The sequence below is a fragment of the Eptesicus fuscus genome, chromosome 6, assembly GCF_027574615.1.
Source record: "Eptesicus fuscus isolate TK198812 chromosome 6, DD_ASM_mEF_20220401, whole genome shotgun sequence".
Classification (NCBI taxonomy): Eukaryota; Metazoa; Chordata; class Mammalia; order Chiroptera; family Vespertilionidae; genus Eptesicus; species Eptesicus fuscus.
Window position 1 is genome coordinate 50,540,695 of NC_072478.1, and position 18,582 is coordinate 50,559,276.

General features: G+C 36.2%; 1 protein-coding gene across 5 annotated transcripts in view; it reads right to left on the minus strand.

Annotated features, from left to right (window-relative positions):
- Nucleotides 1–3,341: 3,341 nt before the first annotated feature.
- The window catches only part of ARFIP1 (ADP ribosylation factor interacting protein 1), a 79,585-nt gene continuing 64,344 nt past the window's right edge, over nt 3,342–18,582 (minus strand). For all 5 annotated transcript variants that reach the window (XM_054717684.1, XM_028151785.2, XM_054717683.1 and 2 more), the window contains one exon: nt 3,342–5,214. In XM_054717684.1, coding sequence (XP_054573659.1) covers nt 5,059–5,214 — 156 coding nt within the window. In that variant the 3' untranslated portion in view covers nt 3,342–5,058. The remainder of the gene's footprint in view (nt 5,215–18,582) is intronic.

Sequence of the window (18,582 nt, forward strand, 5' to 3'; positions counted from 1 at the left end):
CCAGGGCTATTACTGGTTTTTTGATCAGAAAATAGCCTATTCAGAGCTGGATAGTCTTTGCCAATATCATAATCTGTAATATTACAGAGGGAATCAGATTTTAAATGCCTAAATTTTGCTGATGAAATTTACTGATGAAGGCTCTCAGATGGTCTCAACTCTCCCAGGCAACCCAAAAGTTTCAAAAAAAAAATGAGCTACTGACAGAAGATATATAGGAATATTATTACAAAATAACTCATTCTTAATACTTCACAAAAATTAGCACAGATTATATACAAATGTTGCAATTACCTAGCAATTTAAATAATTTGCTTTTGCCCTGGCTGGTGTGGGTCAGTTGGTTGAAGAGTTGCCCTGTAAACCGAAAGGTTACAGATTTGATTCCTGGTCAGGGCACATACCAAGGTTGTAGGTCGGGTGTGTACGGGAGGCAACAACTGATCAATGTTTCTCTCTCCCTCTTCCTCTAAAAGTAACAATAATAATAATAATAATAATAATCATTTACTCTTCTTTTTCACACCTTTAGTCATCTCCAGTGAAGACTAAAGGACCCTGGGCACATTTTGAGGTAGATACGTTATTCTTCAAGTCAACAGTCCCATGATTAAAAGACATTTATCTTTAGCTTTCAATATACATAATTTTACTTTATGTAACACTTTTGGGGTTCACATCATTTTTCTTTTTTATTAGCAACCAAAATTCAGTAGTACATTGAAAGTATCATGCACCATGATCAAAAGGAATTCTTTCTGAGGATGTAAGAATAGTTCAGGATACACAAATCAATAAATAAGATAAATCACAATCATGGAAATAAAAGATGGAGAAAGGAACATTTGACAAATTTCAATATTCTTTCATGATAAAACTCTCAACAAATTGTGGAAAGAATATACCTCAACATAATAAATGTCATACATGAAAGCCCAAAGCCCATGCTCAATGGAGAAAATTTGGAAGCTGTTCTTCTAAGGTCGGGATCAAGACCAGGGTAATCACTCTCATATTCCTATTCAACATCACCCTAGAAGTCCTAGTGAGAGCAATCAGGCAAGAAAAAAAAAAAAAAAAAGGCATGAAAATTAGAAAGGAATAAGTTAAATGATCTCTTTGCAGATGAAATAATCTTATATGTAAAAAAATCACAAAGACTCCACCAAACACTATTAGAATGAATAAAAAAATTCAGTAAAGTTGTAGGATACAAAACAAGAAACCAAGTCAGTTGTGTATTTGCATGCTTAAAACTATCAGATAAAGATATAATAAAATCAGTTCCATTCATGATATAAAAACAATAAAATACTTGAAAATAAATTTAAGCAACATAATGATCTATACAATAAAAAAATAAGACATTGATGAAATGAAAGAATAGAGAAATAAATGGAAATATATTCCATGTCCATGGACTATGAAGATTAATTTTGTTTTAAAAATATTATTGAAGTTATTAGGATAACATTGGTTAATGAAATTACACAGGTTGCAGGTGTACAATTCTATGATACATCATCTCTATATTGTATATTGAGTCCAACTCCTTCAGTCACCATTTAGCCCCCTTTATTCTTTACTAGAGGCCCGATGCACGAAATCCGTGCAAGGGACTTGGCCCCCACCGCCACAGCGGCTGCCTTTGCCTCGGCCCTCACAGCCCCGGCTTTGTCCGGAAGGACATCCGGTCTAGTTAGCATATTATGCTTTTATTATATAGGATATATAGGATTCTCTTATATCTCCTCCTACCCTCCTCTTTTCCCTCTGGTAATCACCATGCTGTAGTCTGGTAATCACCTCTGGTAATCACCTCTGGTAATCACCATGCTGTAGTCTGTGTCTATGAGCTTTTTTTTTTTTTTTACTTAACCCCTTTATCTTTTTCACCCTTGATGGGATTTCTTTTTCAGAATACTCTAAATTAAAGGTGAGTGGATTGAAAGGATGAACACTTTGCTACATGAATACTTTGAAATGTAGCTAATACTATTATTCCATTTGGGGGTGAATGAATTATTTATTTTTTTTTTCAATTTAGAAGACACTGAATATACATTGTATTTAAGTTTAGAAGTAACACTTTTTTTTGTTTGTTTTTTGTTAATCCTCTCCTGAGGATATTTTCCTTTGATTTTTATAGAGTGGAAGAGATGGGGAGAGACAAAGAAAGAGAAACACTGATGTGAGAGAGACACATCGATGGCTTGCCTCCCGCATGTGCCCCAACCAGGGCCGGGGAATCGAGTCTGCAACTGAGGCACTTGCCAGGCCCTCATGTCTTCATCTGCAAAAAAGAATGTCAATCAGATAATCTCTAAGAAACCTTCTATTTCAGTCTATGGCAGCGATTTTTCAACCTTTTCCATCTCATGACACACACAAACTAATTACTAAAATTCTGTGGCATACCAAAAGATATATTTTTTGCTGATTTGAAAAAAATTGGTATAATTTGGATTCACTAACATTGGACAGCTATTGTTGTGTTGTCTCTTCAAGTGCAATTTTTTCTTGAATGTCTACTCTAATAAGAGAAAAACCAGCTATTTCTCTGTCCCATACCCCACAATTCCCCAAATCCTGACTGCTCAGCCTTATCTTCTTGGCTGCTTTTCCCTTTCTACTTAAAACATTTGTAAAGTGCTGTTCTGCTGATTACAAGCATTATGCCCTTTTATGCATACTGGCTTTAAAAATATGCTAACCAGGGACATGTATATGCTCTTGGAGGTGTAAATTGGCAAACTCTTTCTTGAAAGCCAACTGGCAATATATAACATAGTCTTAAAAGTTCGTATATATTTTGAGGGCTCATTTTTACTTCTAAGCATCCAACCAAGGGAATAACCAGGTAAGAATACAAAGATGAATGTATGCACATTCAAATTAACTTTATAATTGTTAACTAAAACATCTAACTTCAGGAGAGTTAGGTAGTTTCATGCAGTACTTACTAACTTGGCAAGTGATTTATTTTATCTTTATATTTTGAAATTAATTTCTATTTTTTTCTACAATGAATACGAATTACCTAACAAAGAGGCTATGTTAATTTACTTATTTCTTTTGCACATGTACCCATGTCTCTGAATCACTAATTCTTTAGTTTATTCTGAAAAATCATCAACCCATGAAACTACTTAATTCCTTAGCTACTATAATTGTTATTAAAATGTGGTAAGAGTGGGCATGTTCTCCCTAAAGAGATTTCAATTGAGGGGAAAAAAATAAGTTACTGAGATAAAACAATTACAGAAACACCTAATAATATGTCCTCAGAATTTCCAAAAGTTGCTTCTTATTTTAAATGATGAAGAGCCAGAGGAACAAGGTACTGCAGCAAACACTTTTAATAAGAATACAAAATTCACACCAGAGGCACATTCTGGGGAATGTAAATGAACTATCACAAGTAGTAATTCTGCTGGAAGAATAAAATAAGGCTCTCAAGAGTACAAATATACAGGAGGGAATGATTTAAAATAGGTTTATGATTTACAATCACATTACATTGTATTAAGCACTGAAAACAGGCATATTATTTAAAAAGCCAGCTAAAAGGCATTTGAACATATATAACAAATCTTACAGTCCACAAGTTCATATATAACAGTAATTTTAAGTACTTCATTTCGACACAAAAGAACAGGTGAAGGAATCCCTCTCAAAATATTAATTTATGTCTATGACAAAAATCAAGAAAACTTATACTGAAAAAGGATTACATTACTGATTGAACCACACAGTGGACAGGCCAACCACAGGAACACAAAACCAACAGTGCTGAGCAACTAGACTAGTGCTGGCCTTTCCAGTCCCCCTTCTTCTTACCACCACTCTGCCCCACACTGCCTTTCCTTTACTCATGAAAAAACTCCTGTCTCCCCATTCCATAAAAGGAATGAAGAAAAACCAAATAGTGTATTCAAAAGTTGATTTCACCTTAAGCCCTAAATGTGGTTTAATGCGTACAAAGAAACCCAACATTTATACACAGTGCTCCTTTCCAAAGAAGGAACATACAGGTCAGACATTATCTGAAAGGGATTTCCTTATGGATTCTGTACATTGGTTGAATGAGAATTACTGTATCTGAGAAGGCACATATCTGTGATTTAAGGCTTAACCGGTATTGTTACATATGGAAGTCAATGAAAGCTGTCTATGAATTCACTTCTGTCAAAATAGATTTTACCCAAAAACTAGCTTTCTGAGCACAGATTTCTACTCTAGAAACCATCAAGAATTTCTATTCCCAAGTCCACCTGTCAAAAAATTTTATTTTCTTAAGCAGGTTTCATTATGAATCAAAAGACTGCTAACATAACCACCCTCTGACTTTGGATGATACATATTCATAAGCTCAAAAGCCTCATAGAAATTAGTGTGATTCCTGCATCTTAAAAAAAAAAAGTCTAAACAAAAGTACAATGGTACTGATTCATTTTTAAAAGGTATTTGCCAAAACTCCACAAGCTAATCAGTCATTCATTAGAGCGGCTGCCAGCCTATCGTGGATGCGGTAGGAATACCAAATAATTTTACTCTGCAAAATAGTCTCTTCTTTCTTTAAGACAATACATGAAAATGAATCTCTTAAAGATGTTTAATATAATCATATATAAAATATCTGATGTTGATACAAATCATGTAAACCTCCCTTTGGAAAAGTTACAACTGGCCCTCATTCCCAGGACCAAAACTCTTGAATTTTGATCTGGTCAGTGCAAATCTACATTAGATGTTTTCAAACTACAGAAATAGCCATCAATCCTTACAATACAAAAGGACTTCTCAAAAAGAAAAATTATTGTGTTCAGATTATAGAAATTATGTTTCGCTAAAACCGCCCACCTTCCCATCAAATTTAACAGTTCAATTGTTAAAGTATGAAAAAGGGAAAAATTAAAGCTGTTTGTGTGAGAATCTCTACAATGGTTGTCACCCTGTCTCTCTTCTCCCAACTGTGCTTCATTCTTATTAGGTTTGTTTAGAAATAGAACCATGTGACTTTCCTTTGTTTGTTTGTTTTTGTTTGCAGGAGTGATTTTACTGTTCTTCAAGCCAAGATGGGGCATCCACTCCAGGCGTTTTCAACTTGATGTGGAACTGTTTAAGGGTCTGTTCAAGCTGCTTCTGGTTCCCAGCAAAGTAGGCGGCGATGGCATTGTGGAAAAGGACCAGCTGGTTGTGCAATACTTTCACCTGTGAACAGGGCAGAGTACAAGACCACGCATTAACACCAATGACAACGGACTGTCTCACATAATCTCTCTCTCCTCAGGAAAAGCTGTTTTAATAATGCAAAGTAGTTCACGTATACCTACTGTACACTGTCTTGCAGGGTCTGAGCCTTTGATGACTTTTAATTTCCCTACAGGGGACAGACCAGTTTAAGAAGCTAAATATGTACAGGAATACCTTGTTTTATTATGGGCAGCTTTATTGCACTTTATAGATGTTGCGTATTTTACAAACTGAAAGCAAGATCCTCTACCAGCAAAAAGATTACAACCTGCTTTATTGCAGTGGTGTGTAACTGAAACTGCATTATCTCCAAGGCATGCCTGTACTCTGTTTGCCATTTTCAAACATTGTTGAGGGCATTAATTAAAAAATATCATTAAATACCCTCTCAAACTAAGGATATTCAAAAATCAAATACTGAAGAGGAAAAATTATATACAAATTACTATGTGACATACACTCCATACCAAGTATAGACATCAAAGGATGGTGAACCTCAACTTAGGGACACTTACTAAGGAAACAGGACAATCACAGGAAAAGTAGCTTTCTGGATGGCAATTTAGGAGATGAGTGAAGCATCCCATTACAGTGGACTATTACAATGGCCCCAGAGAATCACTCCTCTCAAAATCCACACCCCTGGGACTGTTCTACAATGTATTAAAAAGAAAAACCACAGGCCCAAGATGACTGTCACTTACGCTAGATGCAAAACCTAACCTACCTGCAGTTTCAGCCTCTCCCAGGATGGAATTTTAAACCAATCAGCCTGGAATTTCCTGATCCACACTAGTGAGGTGTTCTGCCTGATAAGACCGCCCCCCCACTTTCCCTAAAAGAAAGGGTCCTTGCCAGAAATAATTTACTCTTAATTATTAGTCCCAAACTCTGCCTACAAAATCCTTCCATTTTGTACAACCCACTTGAATGGCCTCCTAGTTGCTAGATGGGATGCTGCTCAGTTCATGAACTACATAGTAGAGCCCATTAGATCTCCAAATTTAGTAAGTTAGTTTTTGTTTTTTAAACAAATAAAAGTAAGCTCAGCCATGTAACATTAGAAAATGAGGCCTGAGAAGCAAGCGCTTGCCCTCCTGGGGGGATGAAAGCCCATAGGAGAGGGGAGTGTGTGCCAATCTTAGCTGTACCACTTTCTAGTGTCTTTGTGACACCAGGCACAGGTTACTTCTAACTTCATTGGCCAAGGTCTTTATCCGTTTATCAGGGATGCCATTACCAACTGAATCTCTTGTGCTGTTGTAAGGGTTAAATGAAATGGGATACTACCCAGCACACTGTCTGACACAGAATAGTACTCATTCAATTTCAGTGAAATCCAAGGTTACTTATTTGACAGTCAAATCTTCAAACAACACTGACTTTTCTTAGTTAGTGAAACAAAATTTCATTTATTTAGAGCCCACTGATTTGGAATTTGTAAGATTGTAATACTGTGGTTTATAATAAGGAAAATATAATTGATCTTCATCCTCACTCCGGGAACATAGCTCCTAAAACCTTTGTAATTTCCTAAATGATAAGAGGATGGGAACATCTTTTGTTATGATACTTGGTCTCTTGGTGTACATCTGAAACAACTCCAGAGCTAAAAGGAGTATTTTTTGGTTGTTCATCATGAGCCCTTTCAACCGTGCCCCACTTTATGATAATGAGATTGGTGGCAACCAAACCTCATCCTGTGGTTCTCTAGGGACTTTCCAAACATCTCATTATCATAAAGTGCGTACGGTGAGAGGGCTACAGGCTGAACTAATTACCAAGGGACAATGCCTTAATCAATAGATCTATGTAATGAAGCCCCACAAAACCCCCTAAAGTACAGGGTTTGGAGAGCTTCTGGGCTGAGGAACGCACCCACGTGCCAGGAGGGCAGCATGCCCCCCATGCTCCACGGACAGCAGGTCTGTGCTCAGGACCCGCACAAACACTGCCTTATGTCCTAGTATCTCTTCATCTGGCTGTTCATCTGTAGCCTTTAATATTTGCAATAAACTGGGAATCTAGTAGGAAAACTGTCTTCCTGAGTTCTGTGAGCCACTCTAGCAAGTGACTGGATCCGAGGAGGGGTTGTGGGAACCTTTGATTTATAGCCAGTCCATCAGAAAAACAAGTGAAAACAAGTGGAATTCAATTGGTGTCTGAAGGTGGTGATGGTGGTAGAGTCCACAGTGTCAGAACTGAATTGAATTGTAGGACACCCAGCTGGCATCCAGAGAATCAGTCAGCGTGGGGGAAAGCCCACTCATCTGGTGTCCCGAGTGCGTGAGAAGTGTTGTATGAAAGAAGAAATACCAAGTTCTTTCCTTTTCAAAGATAGAAATTGATCAGTTTACCTCAGCACAATAAAAAAGGCCAGATGTGGAGGAGGGAAAGGTGGATATGAAGAGCTCAGTTTCAGATGCCTTCCAGGGAACACCCAGGGAAATGCTGACTAGGTAGCTATATTTCTGAAACTGAATTAGAGTTCAGGATAGCAGTCCAGAAATGTGAACTGGAAGTCAATATAGTACTTCAATATACAGATGATATGCAAACCCATGTGACTAAATAAGCTCATCAAGAGAGTGTATAGACAAAAAGAGATCCAAGGACTGAGTCATGAAAAGTGAACCTTGACCTTTACACCTCACTACATCTCCAGAATCTAGATTGAAATGGATTAAAGGCCTAAATGTCAAAGCTAAAACCCAGCCCTAGTTGGTCTGGCTCAGTGGATATGGCACTGGCTCATGGACTAAAGGGTCCTGGGTTCATTTTCAGTCAAGGTCACCGTACCTTGATTGTAGGCTCAATCCCCAGCCCAGGTCAGACGTATGCAGGAGGCAACTAATCAATGTGTCTCTCTCACATTCATGTTTCTCTTTCTCTGTGTGTCCCTCCCCCACTTCCTTCCACTCTCTCTAAGAATCAATGGAAAAGTATCCTCAGGTGAGGATTAACAACAACAACAAAAAAAGCTAAAAACCTATAAAACTTCTAGAAAAACACATAGGAGAAAATCTTAATGATTTTGGGTTTGGCGAAGATTTTAAAATAGTACACACAAAGCATAAATTATAAAAGAAAGACATTAATAAATTGGACTTCATCAAAATTAAAATATTTTTCTCTTCAAAAGACATTTATAAAAATAAAAAGGCAAGCCACATATTGGGAGACAATATTTGCAAGATATGTATAAGACAAAGAATCTGATACTACAAATTATAAGGAATTCTTACAATTGAGTAAGACAATAAACAATAAAATGGGGAAAAGATCTGTGTGTGTGTGTGGTGGGGGGAGACAATGGTTATTCACTCACTACCTGGAGAGAAAACTGGATTCCTAATTCACATAATATAAATAAACCAGTTCCAGGTGGATTTGGAATTATGAAAAAAAAAAAAATCTAAAACTTGTAGAAAAATCTTACAACCTTGGTTTTGAAAAGATTTCTTAAATAGGATGCAAAAGGCACTAACAAATAGAAGACTGATAACTTAAACTAGTTTAAGGCCTTCTGTTTGTCAACAACCATTGTCAAGAGGGTAAAAATCTCAAGTCATAAATGGTAGAAGATATATAACACATAAACAAAAAAGGATTAGTACAAAAATACATAAAGAACGCCTACAAATCAATTAAAAAACAAAACAAAAAAAACAATCCCAAACAACCCAATAGAAATATGGGCAAAGGTATGAATTGGTATTTTATACTGGAAGAAATATATGTGGTCAATAAATAATGAGGGAAATAAAAATGAAGAACACACAAAAGAATACCATTTTATTCACTTTGGAGTGACTGTGGCTCATAGGGAACTGAGTACATTACTGGTGGAATGTAAATTGGTACATCCACATTAGAAAACAATTTGGCTTTAATTTAGAAAGCTGAACACTCACAATGCCATATGAGGCAAGGCAGGAATATTCATAGCAGGCACAGAAACAATACAAATGTCCTTTAACAGGAGAATGAAAAAAATATAAGGTATGGGGCAGGGGTGTAAGGGAATAGGTTAGGGAAGGAATAGGAAGATATAACATTATTGGTAATATTCGAGTTCTTAGGTTGAAAGGTGGGGTCACAGATGTTTATTATATTATTATGCTTTATAACTTAAATATGCATTATGTTTATTATTTTGTATGTCTGGCATATGTTATTTTTTTAAATATATTTTTATTGATTTTATTACAGAGATAGAGAGTTAGAAACATCGATGATAGAGAAACATCGATCAGCTGCCTCTTGCACACCCCCTACTGGGGATGTGCCCGCAACCAAGGTACATGCCCTTGACCGGAATCGAACCCGGGACCTTTCAGTCCAAAGGCCGACGCTCTATCCACTGAGCCAAACCGGTTTCGGCCATATGTTATTTTTTAAAAAGACAAAGACCCTGACTGGGTGGCTCAGTTGGTTCGAGTGTCATTCTGAGCACTAAAAGGTTGCAGGTTTAATTCCCAGTCAGGGCACATACCTAGGTTGCAGGTTGGATCCCTGGTGGGGTGAGTAAGGGAGGCAAATGTTCTATGTTTCTCTCTCACATTGATGTTTTCTCTCTCTCTCTTTCCTTTCCTCTGTCTCTAAAAAATCAATCCTCGGGTGAGGATTAAAAAAACAAAGATAAAGGAAGAAAAACACAGGAAAATAATGAAGCTTTATGACTCATTTCAGATATAGGATCAAAAATAGACTATAAATGAGTTAACAGATCTAAAAGTGAAACTAAATTTAAAGGTTTCATATAATCTTTCCAGATTCTAATTCTTTCTATTGCCATAAATCAATTCCATTTACCATAAAGACATTCACCTTTTCTTGTAGTGTCTGAAGTAATGAATCTCAGGGAATGTAAGAAAACTCCTATCTGCCCCTAAAATACAATATTACAATCCTCATGAACTGATATGTGATGCATCTTGAATTTTTGCAAACCACACTTAAAATTTCCTTCTCTATAATGACATTTTCTAGATCAGGAACAAAGCAAATTTATTACAAATAAACCATTTATTAACTTGTATTTTCCTCTGTCCATTAGTTAAATAAACCTTTTCTTTGTCTGCAGAGATTCTTGTTAGCTGAAGAAGAAAGTTAAGGCAGCTAAAGGAGAATAAAATATCTGGGAAAATGGGGCTCCATTCCCATTTCCCCCCAAGTTTACTAAGTGAACTCTCTTCTCACTTGCATAATGAAGAAACTGAATTAAAAATTTTATGGTTCCTTTCTACTAACATTTTCTGAGAAAAGTAATTGCTTTTTAAATAGAAGTATTCCTATATCTGGAAATTCAAAAGAAGAACATTACAGTATTCCTATTTATTTTCAAGGGCAGAAACTAGCTCTTCTTTTAGAGATGTATTAAATCCAACTGAGAGTTTATGTATCAGTTTATGAACCACCCCATTAATTAAGTCTCTTCCCTATTTAGAGGTATCACATAGTAGCCTACCTGCATCACAAAGTAATTTTTGACCTTGCTCTACTATTATCTGGGCCTTTCCTGTTTTCTGATTTTGGATGATCCTTAGCTCTTGGAATTATAGAGCAACTCAGGAGCCTCTGTACATTTAATGTGAAATTTAAATGTTCAGAAATAGAGTCTACCCAATTACTTTATTGCTCTTTGGGTCACAAAATAATTTTGCCTTTAATTTTAATCCCCATGTTCTAGAATTAGAAGAGACAATAAAAGTGGAGTACAGGATTTGGCTCATGTACTGGATTTCCAGAGAGCTGTTCTAACAGTCTAGAAAGTTAGAGAGCCAATCTTTAGCTAACCCTACAAATGTCAACACAAGTCAGGTTCCCCGCTCCCTGAAGTAGCTGACAAACCCAACCTGGAGAAACACTTCTTTGTGTAGCCGAGGATGTATTTATTAACAAAGCCTCAAATGGGGTGCATTAGCTGTGTTTAAAATGCCCCCCACCCCAAATGAAACTTAATTCATGGGAAACCAAGGAAAGAGGGTGCTTTTTGGACTGACTTCTAGTTTTCACAACAAAATGATATAATACCTGTTTTTCCAAAAACATTCCCCCAGTAATTGTGAGAAGGTTGATGTGTAGAGCCTTTAGAAGTATACACACACTTCAGAGCAGCTCCCTTGAATAAGAGAGCCTTCGGGGCTTTGCAGCTTTTCAGTGATAATTATGGAAAGAAAGCATAAAATTTCATTGTCACTTTACTCTCAGAAGCTATTTTATACCAAAACAGATTACTTATCTCATTTTCCTATTAGCACTGATTATGTGTTATCCTAGTACAAGTTTTAGTTTTGGCAGTACATCTTCAAAATCAGATACAAATTTAAATAAGAATGGTATTGACTGTTTTATCCAATCAACCACTACTAAATAAAAAATAAAGGGAAATTAAAATAAACTAATAAACCAAATTTCAACGTGAATATACTTTCTAAATGAAATCAATTAAAAGTATTTTCTGGCTATCTTTGATGAATTAATTTACATTACGACACATATTCACATAATGTCTTCAATGCAATTCACACTGATATGCTATAAGTGATCCTCAGAATGTTTTGGTTATTAAACAAATAAAAATCATTATCAATTAAAGGGAAGAATAAAATAATATTAGAGAAGCAGTTACCATACAATTTTAAAGATAACAATTTTATAATCATGATAATGACTGTGCTGTTGTCACTATATATAAGCTGTTTTAACAAGATTTAAAAGTATTATTTTAAGTTATTTTCTTGTTTATCAGGTTTTCTTTACTAGGCTGTTTGGTCTTATAAAGGTCAATCTAGGAAAGATTCTGTTTCTCAAACATAACTGGCTTACAGTGAGGTGGGGGAAGGTCAAACCTACTTTTGGGAGAAGGGACAAAAAGCCAAAACATTTGAGGAAATATTTTAGGGTCATTACACTTTTAAAATTTACTTCTATATTTATACTATAACATTATGAGAATTGATGAGCATAGAGAATCAAAGAAACAGCCAAGTATTTTGATAGACTATTGTTTGATATGGTGGGGGATACTAACTTTTGTGAGGCACTTTGTATGTGACAGATAATATGTTATCCTTACATCTATTTTGTCAGGCTTTTATTCTCTCCATGTTGTGGTTAAAAAAAGCAGACTCAGAAGGTTAAGTAACTTGCCTAAGGTTAGAGAGCTAGGAAGCAGATGGGCTGGCATTTGGGAAACTCAGGAATGTCTACCCAAGACTGGCTTGTGTTCTTTCACCTCTTCTTACCTGCCTCTATTCCTAAGGCAATACACAAGTTGGAAACAAACAAACAAAAACAAAAAGATAGGCCAGAACACTTAAAAGAAGGGTAGAAATGTAGAAAAGACATATTTTAAACTTCCTAATTTTGTCTCTGGCCCTAAACTTGCATTTAAACATCCTCAGGACAAGGATCTCACACAAGGGCTGGAGCAGATGAAAGAAATAAAAGTGAATTCTTTCTAACATTATGAAGATTAACTAGAGGCCTGGTGCATGAAAATTTGTGCTGGGGGGTGGTGGTCCCTTAGCTCGGCATGCCCCCTCTCACAGTCTGGGAGCCCTCAGGGGATGTCCTACTGACGGACCCACGGGGAGCAGATCTAAGCTGCAGTCTGGCCTCCCTCTGCAGGAGGCGACCAGGAGGATCAGGGGAAGGCGCCGCCCCCATCACCCTGCCGCTGCCGGCTGCGGCTGCCTGCCCTCGGCCCTCGCAGCTGCTGCGGCTTTGTCCAGAAGGACGTCCAGAAGGACGTTCGGCAGTCCAGTCTAATTAGCAAATTATGCTTTTATTATTATAGATGCCATATTAAACTTCCATATGATCTTTTCATAATTATAGAGCAGGAAAAATCTATAATGAACTATTTATTGATGTATGTTAGAAAATATTTAAAGTGGTTATAAGGATAAATAAAATAAAACAGAAAAGCAGAAATTTCAAATAGGAGCAAAAGAAGATAGAAATAACAATTCTAGGCAGAAACAGGATGATGACAAATTTGACAAATTTTCAAAACCTAACATCAGAAACAATTACAGTAATTTAGAAATACACTAAATCATTGTGAACTCAATTACAAAGAACTTTCATAGAGATCTGCCAAACAGTGAGCAACCAGATCAGACATAAGCAAAACCACTATAGCAACATCTGGTGAATGACCTAAAATATAGCATACAATACTCTAATTGTTAAAGGGCAAAACAAACTTCAACACTGACTACTAAGGCAGAGACAAGCTGGGGTTTAAAATAGAAACTGGGTAAGAGAAATTTAAGAGCAGGACTGATAGATGATGCCAAGTAGATTACACTGAAAACTTTCTCCTGCCCACACAGCATGTATCAATAGAAGATAAATACTATTTACAAAGTTACTGACTGAAAAACCTGAAGAGAAGTATTACTTTGTAGGCATCAAAACCATAAAAATGAACTTTTATTTACAAATCAAATTTATAATACATACATTTTTATCAGAGATGCTTAAGTAATTGAGAAAAAGAGGCAAATTCCAGTTAAAATTTACGTTGTATTTACAATTATTAAATTCTTCAAATTAATTATTGGCTCTCCAAGTAATTTGATTAAATATGGGTTTATATTACATGTACAACTATATTGAGGTAATAGCTGTGAGGAAAGCTGGAACAAAGTCATTCTTTAGTAAGATGTCTCCAACCACTAATATGAAAAGTATTAACTCCTCTCTTTACCCCCAACTATCTAAAAATGTATAATTATTTGCTTTCTCTGCCATCACTAATCTTTTTTTCAGTAAGAGACCAGAAGAGTAGCAAGCAGGAAAGTATAGCTGTCTTGTTTTTTTTTATTAGGTTTGTGATTTTATTACTTTGCAATAGATTTGGAAATGCCTGTCCTGCCAAAGCAACTACCAGCTGAGAAAGGACACTATCAAGAATAAGGGCGTGGGCACTGGGAAGGGAGGGAAGAAAGACAAATATGAACTACAAGTGGAGGTGGGAGAACATATTTTACTTTTCAGACTCACTGGGACAGGTTTCAACAAATCACTGACAAGCAGGTTAAAAAAAGCATCCTACAAGGGAAAGAAGGGCAGTCCTCTTTTGAAAAGGTAACTGATGAAACAAAATCTGTAAACTCCAGTAACACTAGGTCACACACTTGTGGTAGTCTCTTATAAATCTTTATCCAATGGTATAGTAAAATCCTCAATGCACAGGTTTCTTCTGCCTTAGCACAACTTTCTATTGCCCTTCTGTTCTATGGTCTACAGTGTTAGCTCCTTCCCCTTCCTCCCTTCTTTCTAGGAGATCCAAGTATAGGTGACCAATATGGCTTCTGTTATCTCCCATCTTCTTCCTCTGCTATTTTAAGAACTTTCCATGGAGTAGCATTATAGCTTCATTTCACTTAACTAAAAGTAGGGCTGTGAAGTCAAACCGATCTAGATTTGGTTTGGCTGTGAGACTTTGGGCAAGTTACTTAACCTCTCTGAACCTCAGCGTTGTCATCTGTACACTACTATATGATCATCTAGATCACAGATTAGCTAGACATATATAGATGTTATGTAAAATACTTTTAGAGAGCTTCCTCCATATACACATTACTCAAAGGACAGTGTCTATCAATTTATTTACTGTAAGGGAATGCTCTACAGATGCATCCATGGGGCTTACATCCAGTGGGAAAAAATAGACTAGCAGGCATTCACAGCACAGTATGATATTGCTTTAAATGGAGAAGACCCTGGCACTATAGTGAAACACCAGTGCCAGAGGAAATATTAAGTAATATAAATCATTCAAGTTAGCATCTGAGCACCTAAGTTCAAAATTAACTTAGGTACAGAAGAGTAGTCAAGAAACTGGGTATTTCCTTTCATCAATTAGGTGACCCTGTTCTCACTGGTCTTTGGACATTGGGCAACAAGGACTCATAGTTAAACCAAAGGTCTACTCACACTCATCTTTACATTCAAAAATAGTTTTCCTTCGTAGTTATGGTTTTCTGTATTATTCCTTGGAAAACTAACTTTTTAAGATTAAGAATCCCATCTCTTGTATAACTTACATTCTGACCCTATGCACCTAACAACTATTTATAAACTTAATAGAAAGCTTTATTAAAATTTATGACAAAGTCATTATTTTTTTCTTAAGAAAACCCATAAATATTAATACTATGCTCTGCTTTAAGATGAGAACAGAAAATTTAACAAAGTTTATAAATCATTTAAACATATAATCCAGAGTTTCTTTAAGAATTTTTTTTCCTGGTCTTTACCTACCAAAGCTCATTCTTGTGTGGTCCTGCTTAAATCATACTGCCACCTAACCTATTAACAGGGACTTCTAGCCCACACTAATGTTTTTCTTCATCAAATTCTGTATTTCTTCTTTTTCATGCTTAACTCAGCATTTTGTGTATAACAGATTTTACTAAATGTTCTCCATTAGACTGTAAGTTGCTTGTCAGCAGGGAATTTGTCACAATACCTTTATACAATATTTTTTAAGATTAGGCATTATAATAGTCCAAAACAAGCACTTTAAAAAACAACTTGAGCCCTAGCTGGTTTGGCTCTGTGGATAGAGCGTCGGCCTGCAGACTGAAGGGTCCCGGGTCTAATTCCAGTCAAAGGCACAAACCTGGGTTGCAGCTCGATCCCCAGTAGGGGGCATGCAGGAGGCAGCAGATCAATGGTTCTCTCTCATCATTGGTGCTTCTGTCTCTCTCTCCCTCTCCCTTCCTCTCTGAAATCAATAAAAACATACTGAGTTTTAGAAAAGTATCTTTTGAAAACTTAAAGAGAAATAACAGAAAATCAAAATATTATAAGGTTTAAGAGCAATAAAGGAGAAACCTAGTTATCAAATGATTTTTTTTTTAAATGCTGGTTTCTTTCTTTTCTTTTTAAAATATTTTTATTGATTTCAGGGAGGAAGGGAGAGGGAGAAAGAGATAGCAACATCAAGAGAGAATCATTAATCAGCTGCCTTGAGCCCCCAATCTGGGCATGTGCCCTGACCAGCAATCGAACCGTGATCTCCTGTGACCTCCTGGTTCATAGGATGATGCTCAACCCCAGAGCCACACCGGTCAGGCTCAAATAATTTTTTTTTAATCTAACAAAGCAAAGTGTAGATGAGTCATGGAAGGAATATATATGTATAGTTAACACAAAAAATGCTGAGTCATTACTGAGAGAACTTTAAGGAAAAGGTTAAAAAGAACAATGCCAAGTCAAATTCTTAAACACTGCTAGTGTCAAGATTTTATTCAGAAATACTAATAAAAGGTTTTAGTTTAAGTAAACTGAAGAGTCTCTAACTACTAAGAACTAAAAAAAAAAAATGTGCAGTAATGCCACTGTCACCAAAACCAATACTGATTATTAGTGATATGTTCAAGGTATTACAATGGTTACTTAAAACTCAACTGTATTACAAAACCTGACAAACTTGACTTGGGTGATACCCAAGGTTGGCAAAATAAGTGGAATATGGATCTGAGGAGTACACAGGTATCAACCATGTTATAGAACAGGTACATCATAGCCGTAATGGTTAATAATTAAATTTTCTTTTTTTGTGCTAACCCTCACCAGATATTTTTTTCATTGATTTTTCTTTTTTTCTTTTTAGAGAGAGAGTGGAAGGGAGGGAAGGAGGAAGGAACACTGATGTGAGAAAAACACATTGATTGGTTGCCTTCCACATGTATCCCCACCACTGGGACTGGGAATTGAACCTGCAACTTAGGTACATGCCCTTGACTGGGAATTGAACCTGCAACTTAGGTACATGCACCTGCCAGGGCAAAAACTAAATTTTTTGAGTGAATCCTATTCACTCAAAGTGAAAGGACCAACTAATCCCCTCCCCTCTGATGGATACAACAAAAATGAAACTCAAATCTACCCTTCAAATGAGTTAATCACTTCTGACCAAGTCAGAAAACACAAGTACCTTATAATTGCCAAAAAGGAAAAAAAGGAACCAAGTCAATTCTGTAAAATGAGCCATTCATAATTAGAAAGCCATCTCTCATGGAAGGCTTTTACATCTTGCCTACAAAATACCTCTCCTTCACTAAACTACATGCTGGAATCTTAGCACAATAGACAGACTACATGGATTAGTTAGGTAGGCATGGTTTCTCTCCTGCATACACTGGTTGACGATTGCAAATTACCAAAATGATTTTGGATAACTATGGCTTGGATGATGCTAATTTCAAAACCAACCCATAACTCACCATTCTTTTTGGTTGCACGGTTTATATAAAGATAGCTAATTTCCGCCTGTTTTCTAAAGAGAGAAAGGAGGCAATGCAAACCACTGGCAAATTTTTCCTCCTTTTACGTGGTTTTAGAAAAATTTTAAAAAGGGATCTGCAAGCCAAACCACTAAGAGCAGCAAACATGATATCATACGTGAAAATATTTTCTGACATAAATGAAAGGTACTATATCACACCATTTTGAATCTGTCACTTAAGAATGGAGGGAACTCATGTCCTAGCAAGTTAACTGTTTTTCTGTTCTCTCCAACACATAATTAATCATTTGATTTTAAAGCTAAGAGGAAAATTATAGGTTATGTAAATAAATATTAGACTATGTTTGAAAAATAGAAATAGTCTCGTTTGAAAAAAGATAAGGCATATTATTTAAAAAACAAAAAAATCTCAGCTGGCCTTATTTTCCTTTCTTTTTAGAGTTAAATCTTATTATTTGTATCTGTAGGATCAAAATTTAAAGGATATAAAAGTCTCATTTTCACTCCTGTCTCCAACTACTCTGTTTCCCTTATAGGTAACCAACTTTATTTAGTTAATTCTTCCAGTTTTTCTTTATGCTAGTACAAGAATATATAATTACACACTATTTTCTCCCTTTCTTACACAAAAGGTATTGTACTGTATACACTGCTTTGCACTTTGCTCTTCTCAGTTAATAGTATGTTCTGAGGCGCTTTCTATCAATAACACTTCTATTCTTCTTCTTCTTCTTTTTTTTTTTTTAACAGTTGCAAGGTCTAAATGAACCAGTTCATTCAACTAGTCCTTTCCTGCTGAACTGTTGGGTTATCATCTTTTGATAGTACAGGTGATGCTGCAATGAATAACCTTGTACATAGGTCATTTCTTTCTTGTGTAGACCCTACCTATCTGTGGCTGCTTCATACACAGCTACTCTCCTCAGTCTTTAGGCACGGGCTCACTAACCATCAGCTGGTTTTTGTATACTCTAGTTCAAGCATGTCGAATTCGCGGCTCGCGGGCTGTAAGTTTGACATGCTTGCTCTAGTTCTTCTACTTACTATGAAAT